Genomic DNA, 10,956 nt, shown 5'->3' with positions numbered 1-10,956 from the left:
TTCCTTCTGTATTGACCACCTTCCCAGCATTAGTTAGGGTTCTTTAGAGTATAAATGCACAGAACATATATACATGTATATATAAATGGGATTTATTTAGAATGACTTACAGATACTCTAACAAGATAGTCTACAAACAGAAGTTTGAAGGATCCAGTAGTTTTTCAGCCACAGTGCTTGAAAGACTAACAGCAAAGGCCTTGTGTAATATAATACTCTTTATGTCTGATATGATATGTAAACAAATAAACAATATAATTCATATACAAGTAAATGTATAATATATAGTTTATACAAAAATATAAATAAATAAATTCCAAAGAATCAGAAAGTGTTTTACAGCATTCTAGAGACTGAGGGTAAATAATAAATTGCATTGTATATTTCATATTGAAGTAATGTATGTTCTGGAAATACAGAGAAGTAAAAATAGAATTAAAGTAATGGAATAACCAAAATAGTGCTTACTTTCAAAACTGTATGAATTTCATTGTATATGAATTACATCTAGAAATTGCATCACTGAAAGTTAGAAATAATCCAATAAAGGATTTAAGATAATGGTTCAAAATGAAATAAATACAGGAAGATTGTTAATAATGTTTAAGTATAAAAACATTTTAGGGCCGGGCGGTGGTGGCGCACGCCTTTAATCCCAGCACTCGGGAGGCAGAGCCAGGCGGATCTCTGTGAGTTCGAGGCCAGCCTGGGCTACCAAGTGAGCTCCAGGAAAGGCGCAAAGCTACACAGAGAAACCCTGTCTTGAAAAACCAAAAAAAAAAAAAAAAAAAAAAAAAAAAAAACATTTTAGTTCATTTCAGTTTGGAATACAGATAAAATTTTATAGTACATGTTACATTCATATCAATTATATTTTAGAGTGTAAAATTAATTTTCAGTTTCTATCCTGACACAGATCAGCAGGATTATTGTCATCAAGACTTGAGCTTAAGCTTTGCCTATGATATTCATGCATTCACTAGGGATATATAGAGCCAGATACATGATAAATTAAATGTGTTCATTACACCAAAGCCCTAGGGATGGTGCTTCAGAGATATAGACCCCAAATTTTCACTGGCACGAAAGAGCACCAGCTGCCTAATATTCACACACCATTGAACTGTTCATCTCAGGTAAGTTCCTAGGTTTAAACATTTAAAAGCACAAGGTTAAAATTATTGATCTTTTTTGGAAAACAATAAGGGCTGTATCCATGAATCAATTTCTCTCTGTTTATTCATATTAATACATTTTGAAATGTACATTTTGTAAATGTATAATTTTGAAATTAGTACATTACAGTTTTTTTTTTCAAAACTAGAAGACGTTAAACAAAATTGTTAACATTTACAAAGTAATATTTTTTAAATGTATCTTAATCTAGGCTCATAAGAACCCTTTGCTTATTTGACCATCATGAAGATATGCACATTAATTGAAGTTTTTGCTGGTGTTCTTTGTTGATGATTCCTCTTTTAACAGGTTATGAAAGTGCCACTTTATAAATAAAAATGTGATAATTCAACTTCACTTCAATACCATGTATTGAGCCAAAAAAAATAAAAATAGAAACAATATTCAATGTATATCCATCCCTGTTTCCCACTCCCCATATTTCATTAAAGGGTCTAAATTTAAGGGTGCAAATGTATCTCATACTAAAAGACAAGCATATACAGCTCCTGGAATTTCATATTTCCTTATTCTCTTTTCAAATTCAAAATACAATTTGTTTTATTTAAGAACTTGGCATAAAGTAAATATAAGTGAATTAAGTTATAGATTTTCCAATTTGCTTTTAATATGCCTCTCTGAGTGATCAGTTTCTAATAGTTTCTGTCTAGACCATTCTTTGAAGCAAACATAAACAAGTGAAAATAAAGCATATTCTTCATTGAAAAATCTGATTTGTTTCCTTTGTTATTGAATGTTATAGGCTACATAGCATCAGAATAAAATAATTTTAATTTTCAGCAGCCAGTGACATAAACTTTCATTGCTTTTTGAACTGACAAAAGTTTTGTTCAGAATTTGGATACTTATAATTAATATTTTGTTCAAGTGGAAGTTTTAAATTATGAAAAAAATCTAACATTTTATTTTATAGCCTCGTAACTCTATGATTGCTGTTTTGTCCACCTATGTTGAAGATTAAGTAAGTTTCAATAAATCAAATTATATTTGCAAAGGGAAAGAGAGATTAAAAAATGTTGAAAATATAAGAAGTTACATATTTCACAGTGTTATCTGGATGTTACACCTCATGACAAATTAGCCCTAAGACTATCAGATAGTTTTTATTATGATCAATATCATAAAGATCCACTTACAAAGTAAAACGTAACTGGGTAGATTTCTCAGGAAACAAAATTCAGAGAATAAATTATTTTCCTTTTTATAGATAACTAAGAATACATCTACCAATTTTGGAAATATCTTTTAAAATTTACACAAGAAGAAAGAAAAATGGATAGGGGAAATTGTTCCTCTGTGGATGAATTCATTTTCTTGGGAATTACCAATAACCCTGGCACGAATGTAGCCCTGTTTACCACATTCCTACTGGTTTATCTCATTACTCTCCTGGCCAATCTTGGGATGATAATTTTGATTAGAGTGGACTCTCAGCTCCACACACCAATGTACTTTTTTCTCAGCAACCTCTCCTTCTGTGACCTCTGCTATTCCAAAGCAATTGGACCCAAAATGCTGGTGGATCTCTTAGCTGAGGAGAAATCAATTCCCATGGTTGGTTGTGCTTTGCAGTTCTTGACATTCTGTGTCTTTGCGGATTCTGAGTGTCTTCTGCTGGCAGTGATGGCCTTCGATAGGTACCAGGCCATCAGCAACCCTTTGCTCTACACAGTGAACATGTCTGGCATGGTGTGTTCCATGCTCATGGCGGGGGTTTACCTGGTGGCAACAACAGATGGTTTAATACACACAACCTTGGCATTCCGTTTATGTTTTTGTGGGTCTAGTGAGATCAACCACTTCTTTTGTGATTTGCCTCCACTCTACCTCCTCTCCTGCTCAGACATACAAGTCAATGAACTGGCCTTATTTACTGTTTTTGGTTTCATTGAACTGAGCACTGTCTCAGGAGTCCTGGTCTCTTATTGTTACATCATCTTATCAGTCCTGAAGATCCGTTCTGCTGAGGGGAGGTTCAAAGCTTTCTCCACCTGCACTTCCCATCTAACCACAGTTGCCATTTTCCAAGGAACTGTGCTTTTCATGTACTTTCGACCAAGCTCTTCTTATTCCCTGGATCAAGACAAAATAACCTCATTGTTTTATACTCTTGTGATTCCCATGCTGAACCCTCTGATTTACAGCCTGAGGAACAGGGATGTGAAAGAAGCCATGAAAAAACTGAAAATAAAAATGTTCTCCTAAACAAATGTATTACATGTGCATGTTTACTTATAAATAATGCTTTTTTTTCTGAGAAATATAATGATGACATAGAATAAAGCTGCAATTTTCAGTTTAAATCAGAAAAATGTGTATTCTAACAACAAAATGCAATAAATAGAGCAGACCTCAAAATTTGGCATGTTTCAGTGTATGTTTAATATTAATTGTTATGAATTATGCATGCATGGGAAACCCCCAGCTGGCAGGGTCAGGGTACGCCACAGGTGCAGGGAACCACGCTTGCATGCTGGGCAGATGCAGCAGCAGACAAGATAGGGTCTGTCACTCACACAGAGGCACTGCATCCATGTGGAAAGAGTTTATTAGAAAGACAGAAAGATAGGAAAAAGGGAGAGAAGAGAGAAGGAGAGAGGAAGACAGAGAGAGAAAGAGAGAGAGGGGGTCAAGGGTGCACATCTCGTGGAAGGAAAAGGCAGAAGAGAGAGAGAGAGAGAAGAAGGATAAGAGTATTTCCTTAAAATGAGGCTTTTACAGAGGGATGCAGGGGAGTATCAAGGAACCGGTCAGAATATTAACACTAATGCATAGCACTCATGACTATAAAATTTCTTCATTGTTTTAAATGATGAATTACTTGTTTCATCATTGTTTTGATTACCCTCCTTAGCGAATATTTACCAGTTTCACTTCACCTACTATATAGCTCATGTTTCAAGGTAAATTCAATAGTTAATTTTCTAATAAATTTGTATTCTAGTGGAAGTAACAGACTTCAATTGAACTTCAAAAGTTTATAAAGCACTTCAAAATAATCCTGAAGTAAATAAAAGTACAGGGTGTCTTCTACAGGAAATTACTTAAATTCATTGTGCAGGAGAAAGGTTTTGTTGACTGGACAGTTAAAAGTATGCGTGTTTAAAAGATGAGTATATTATAGATTGAAGTTTTGACAACAGCTAGATAGAGATTGGGACAAACCGTTCTATGGAATTTGGAAACTTCAGAGGTCTTCCCTGATTATGGTGCTAAAATCAGTGACAGGGTTCTACCATCAGTGACATTCTTAATGTAAAATCATTGCACTTCATATAATATCAGTATGAGGAAATTTTTGGAAGTGGAATTCTATATTCATAAACAGCTGCAACTCATTATCTGGTCATCTTCAACACTTAAAAAAGAGACCAACGTCCCTGTATGAAAGCTCTTCAACTATCCTGGGCCTCACAGAGACTGAACCTCCAACCAGGAAGCCTGCAGGAGACTGACCTAGGCTCTCTGCACATATGTCACAATTGTGTAGCTTGGTCTTCTTGTGGGGCTCCTAACAGTAGGCGCAGGGCAGTCTCTGACTCTTTTACCAGCTTTTGTGACTCTTCCTCATACGGGGTTGCCTAGACAATTCTTCAGCCTGATATCTGATATTCCATGTTTGGTTGATGTCTATGGAAGGCTTACCATCCTCTCAATAGAAATGGAAGAAGAGTGGATGGAAGGGTGGGCAAAGTGGGTATGATGGCAGGGGGAGAATGGGGGAAGATGAAGGAAGGGAAACAGCAGTTTGGTTGCAATCAATCAATCAATCAATAAAAGCTCTTGAGAGATTGAAGTGGTCTTATGTGATGACCTTCCAGCTTCTTTCTATATGATGGAACTTCCCTTCATCAACTATGTAGCATTTCTTTAAGGAAACATTCCCATTTCCTCTTCTCTATGTTCATCCCTTGTTATAGGTTCCTCTTCATTGTCTACCTTTTCCCTTAAGCTCTTATTTAATTTTACTCTTTTCTTACGTAAGTATTTCCAAACTGCCATATTAATTATTTTTTTTTACTCCAGGTCTAAGTGTTTCATTTCTGCAATTCAAAATTCTAACATCATATTTTGGACAAAGAAGGTTGAAAAAAAATAACAAAATGAGATACTAGGTAACATAACATTTTTTGTACATATTAGGTGTTGATAAAATTATTGGAGGGTATATTATGAAACATGCATACACAGAAATATACACAGATGCATGCTTTTAGTATAATATATGAAATGACCTTAGATACATAGGTGTTGAATACACATTAAAGATTAATTTGGCTAGAAGAAATGAGTATATATTTGCATATTATTCTGTACCTTAACTTGTTCCAATTTTTTGAGAGCTTAAGTACTTTTTTGAATAAAGTCACAGCACATTTGATGGGCCCAAGACACAAGTGTGTTGATAGTTGTCTACTCATCAGTGAAGCTAAATATCATGGACTGTCTCAGGCTTTCTTCCTGCCAATCCAGGAAGTGCCCATTGCTTTCCCTCTAGTAACATGACATAGGGTAATAGGACACCAGGAAGAAAAGTGACTATGAAGGATTCTTCCTTTAGATAGAAGGCTTTATGAGTTTCTACCTCTGCAATGTTTTCTGAACTAACTGTAAATCTTCCCACAACAGATGAATATGCCCATGGATTGCTTCCTTATATCTTGAAATTCTAAACCACAAAATGATGGTATAAGGAGCTGAAATCTTTGAAATAATTATTGATAAGTATAGAGCCCTTAGAAACTGGACCTTTTCCTCATTAACCATAGTTGGGGCTCTTCCTGCCTTTTTGTTGTGTAAAGACAATGAAAATCCAGCTCTCTAAACCAGATAGTAAGATCCAACCATAACCAAATCTGGCACTGGCTGGTTTTTGACTTCTGACTTTTTGACTGTGAGAAATATTTTTGTTGCTCAGTATGACGTAGTTGGTATTTCTCACTTTATATGCACAGACCTAAATATTAATTCAACAACATGGATAAAGGTATTATTCAACGTGTATTGAAATGTAAAGAAAAGCTTAACCTTTGCTGATTCCACACAACTGACCTCTCTTTCTATTGCAGCATTTAAAAACCAACTTGAGCTTTATATGGTCTCCAATTTTATGTGAAGTGGCTGTAAAATATATAAGTATTAAATGTTAACTTTACATTCAACAGGATGATCTGGTTATAAGCATTATATCTCTAAATTCAAGCATTTGAAATTCCATTTTGTGACACTACCTTAGGATTTTTATGACTACAGTATAAGCTAACAAATAGACTGCTGGATACATCAATATTCAGGTTTGCCTTAGACATACTCATGCTCTCCTCACGGCTCCTCTAAACTTCGCCTTTATTTTATATCCACCAGTCACTAGCTATGAGTATTATCCTAACATAATCATACCAGAGACTATGTTGGCAGGGTTAAAGATGTAGCTATCTTTCTGTATCTTATCTCTTTCTTCATTATTGATTCTCAAATAACTAAAAAATAAATAAAATTATATGGCCTATTTGTCCACACACAACAAAATATACTTCATTATTTTATATAAAGCAGGATAAAAAATATATTATTGACATACATACTACATCCTGTCTTTATGAATTATGATTTTACTACCTTGAGAGACCACTGCAAAATAAAGAATGTTGAAAAATGTGCTACTGTGTGTTTGTACCAAGATATTACACTATGTATCTGTGCTTTTGGATCTGAGATAGGAGTATCAATGATGTTAATTAAGTCAGTTAACCAAGGTAAAATAAATAAAATGTCAACCTTTGCTAAACTTGTTGTAGTATTTTCAGGAAGAAATTCCAAGCCAGTAATCTAATTTAACATTAATGAATAACACAGAGGGGTCTGATCAGTTTGAAGTCCCTACAGTCACTGGGAGAAAATATGTCATCTACATAAATTTACATACCACTGATGAGAACAGAAAGACACATCTCAGGTTGGTTTCTTAATAATTATATTTAAATAATACAGAAAAATACAACTACTTCCATTTTCAAATAAGAAATCATTATTCAATGATGTAGAAGTTGATTTCATGCATGTTTACTCTGTTAAATGCAATACATAACCTAATGGGCAAGGATATTTTCTTGTCAAAATTGTGTGAATTTGTATATCACTTTTTTTGTGTGTAAAGTCTGTAGAGGTTTTACCCATTTGTCTTTTGTCTTGGATTAGATTGTTTTCTTTTAAAAATCACTAAAAAAAGAGTGATGTAGTACATGCAACTTTAAATTTGATTTATTTTGTTAATTGACAATAATTAACACAAAAACATTAATGCACCCAAATTCAAGCTTTATGGACAATATACTACCTTTAAATCTAGAAAAAAAAGTATTAACTCATCACCATATTCCACTTTTTAAACAACAAACACACAGACAAACTGTTAGGATCCTGAACTCACTCTTCCAGGTTTAATGCCTTACATCATCAGGGATTCTATGAGTGAGAAATATTGAGGCTATGATTGGAAAAAGCACAGGGACAAAGAGCCAAACTAGCAGAAACACATGAACTGTGAGACAATAGCTGAGGAACCCTGATGGAAATGTACCAGGCCCTCTGGATAAGTGAGACAATTGATTAGCTTTAACTATTTAGGAGGCCCCCAGGCAGTGGGACCAGGACCTGTCTTGGTGCATGAGCTCACTTTTTGGAACCTAGGGCCTATGCAAGGACATTTTGCTCAGCCTTGGTGCAGGGAGGAGGGGACTGGACCTGCCTCAGCTGAATCTACCAGGCTAGGCTGAATCCCCAGAGGAGACCTTGCCTTGGAGGAGGTGGGAATGGGGGGTGGGCTGGAGGGGAAGGCTGGGGGCTGGGAGGAGGGAGGACAGGGGAATCCATGGCTGATGTGTAAAATTAAGTTAATTATAAGATAAAAATATATTAAAAAACGGAAATAAAGAAAAAAAGAAAGAAAAGTAAGCATGGCTTTCCATGTATTTAACCATCTAGGAAAGGAGTTTATGAAGCTGGGAGACTCTCCTCATCTTTTGCTTTTGCACTCACCGTAAGAAGTACAATGATACTTGATCAAATGATATTTGATCAAATCTGGTGGATTGTCACATGCATCCTTGGGTAGTAATTTCCTTTGAGATAAGAAATTCCACCCCACAGGGAACCTCATCAAAACTCAGCATGCTCTAAAGGGAGGTGGAACATTCTACCCTGTGGAGAATGGAAGCTCCTTGAGGCTCAGGAAGCAAACATCTCAAAAGGTTTAAAAGTCTCTGAAACTGAATAGATACACTACACCTCTGCTGCTCTGAGTTTACCATAGGGATATGGACTACTGAGAGACCAGCTCAGCTGCCTACAAGAGACTCAGAATTGTCAAGCTTCGTGAAAGATAGACTAATGAAGCTGCTCACAAGTCAGGTCTTGAGCTCCTGGGTTCTGGGTTTTGTGGGCCTTCCTCATGGCTTTGGTAATGCAGCTACTTTTGCCATTGCTGCCCTGGTATATAGCCATCATCCATCCATAAGTCACCCCAATGCATTTATTGGCTGACCAAGTTACTTTGATTTGTCATCTTTTCTCTATCTGGGATAGATGAATATTTGTTCATGGTCCCCCAGGAATAGTCTCATATACAACTCTTTATGAAATCTTTGTACAGGTCCATCTTAACTGTCACAGCTCATAGATATGTCAGATGTTCCCAGAGGTGTAGTGTTAAACTGCATAATGTTTGTTTAGCAGTAAATAACTAGTCAGTATAAATAGAATAATTATTTTCACTCTTTGCTTAACTTTTTTATTGTTGTTTATTGAAAATAACGTTCAACTATTAAAAATTGAATGATTCCCTAGAGGAAAAAACTGTAATATAGTTACCAGTCATGTAGATGGCAGAGTCTTCCTTGTTGCCCTCAAATTTCCACCAACAAGCAACTCTTACTATATATTTTTTCTAAAATTATATTCTAGAGTTACCTTATAAGCACTACCAAGCTCACTGTAGCCTCTCTTTTCCTTCTCCATCTTCTTCACACATGTGTGCACATGTTTATGCACAATGCAAATTTATGCATTTTCTCATATTGCCTGCAGGTGGTCTGTTAGGTACTTTAATATACTAGTGGACATGTTGACAGCTATCAATAATTCATTAATAGCTATAAAATGTTGATATTCCACGTCTATACTTTCTATATTTCTTGTTGTGTGGAATGTTTTATAAAGTAAAATATTCTGTTAACAATAACCTTAGCTGTTATTGAAGATAAATAACTGTAGAAATAAATATTACTAATAAAGAAGAATGGAGTTGGGAACCGATCTGTCACTGAGTTCCTTCTCTTGGGAATTGCCCATAACTGTGATCAGAGTGTTTTTATTTATTACATTATTACTTATTTATCACATTATTCCTATTGAAAATCTTGGAATGACCATTTTGATCATAGTTGATCACAAGATTCACCTGCCAATGCATTTCCTCCTCAGCCACCTCTCATTCTCTGATGTCTGCTATTCCACTGCAGTTTGTCCTAAGATGTTAGTGGTGGATGTGTTTGCCATGAGCCGCAATTCAATTACATTTCCTGACTTTGTTTGGTAGTTCTTCATCTTCTGCATCTTTATAGATGTGGGTTGCAATCTTCTGGCAATGATGGCATTTGAACAGTACAAGGCAATCAGTAAACCCTTGTTGTTTGCAGTAGATGTTTGCATCAAGGTGTGCTACCAACTCCTGCCTGAGGAGGTTAACTACAGACGCAAAAACACAGGCACTAAGTAATCCCACACTAGCAAAGTTCAAAGGGAAACATACACACACACACATACACACACACACACACACACACACACACACACACACACACACAAACACACACACACACACTACTACCACCACCACCACCAACAATAACAAAATAACAGGAAATAACAATTGCTGGTCATTAATATCTCTCAATATCAATGGACTAATTCACCAATAAAAAGATACAGGCAAACAGAATCAATACAAAAACAGGATCCATCCTTCTGCTCCATACAGGAAACACACCTCAGTTTCAAAGATAGATGTTACCACAGAGTAAAGTGTTGAGAAAAAGATTTTTTTCAAGCAAATGGCCCTTCTGTGGGATAATGCTTTTGTATACTGGTTTAATAAAACGCTGATTGGCCAGTAGCCAGGTAGGAAGTATAGGAGGAATAAGCAGACAAGGAGAATTCTTTGAAGAGAAAGGCTGATTTGGGAGACACCAACCTGTCGTCCAGGGAGCAGCATGTAATGGCACACAGGTAAAGCCATGGACCATGTGGTGACATATAGATTAACAGAAATGGGCTGAGTTTAAGTGTAAGAGCTAGTCAGTGGTAGGCCTGAGCTAATGGCTGAGCAGTTTTAATTTTAAAAAATAGATTATGGATGTTTGTCTTTGTTTAGATTGTTGGTTGCAAATTGTTATTGGTCATAGTCAATCTCTTTCTAAAAGAAAAAAGGGAGATATGATATGGAAATATAGGGTATAGATATGATAGGATAAAAGGATGGACTGTTGCACCTACTTTTAAAGAGCAACTTATTTAAAATGTTTTACATTGATATAGATTTTAGTTTATTGATACAAATTTAAAGTTAATTTTGTTATACTGCATTTATATTTCTACTCTTGTTTAAGGTATTATGTTTATGCAGTTCATTTACATTGTAATGGATAATTAAGAAATACAGATTAATAATTAGTCTTCTATGATAGTCAAACTTATAGTGAT

The 10,956-nt window shown here is 35.4% G+C and overlaps 1 protein-coding gene across 1 annotated transcript; it reads left to right on the top strand.

The window, feature by feature from the left end:
- Positions 1-2,448: 2,448 nt before the first annotated feature.
- LOC102907924 (olfactory receptor 5W2-like) lies at positions 2,449-3,402 on the top strand. Its single transcript, XM_006997563.3, has one exon. It carries the CDS (start codon positions 2,470-2,472, stop codon positions 3,400-3,402), a length of 933 nt encoding a protein of 310 aa, XP_006997625.2. The 5' UTR covers positions 2,449-2,469.
- Positions 3,403-10,956: the final 7,554 nt, after the last annotated feature.

Source organism: Peromyscus maniculatus, chromosome 4, assembly GCF_049852395.1.
Source record: "Peromyscus maniculatus bairdii isolate BWxNUB_F1_BW_parent chromosome 4, HU_Pman_BW_mat_3.1, whole genome shotgun sequence".
NCBI classification, from domain to species: domain Eukaryota; kingdom Metazoa; phylum Chordata; class Mammalia; order Rodentia; family Cricetidae; genus Peromyscus; species Peromyscus maniculatus.
Note: the sequence above shows the minus strand (reverse complement) of the source record. Positions and strands in the feature narration are given on the sequence as shown.

What these genes read in the sequence shown, in the direction of transcription:
- LOC102907924 (XM_006997563.3), top strand. Translation starts at nt 2,470, where the DNA reads ATGGATAGGGGAAATTGTTCCTCTGTGGATGAATTCATTTTCTTGGGA.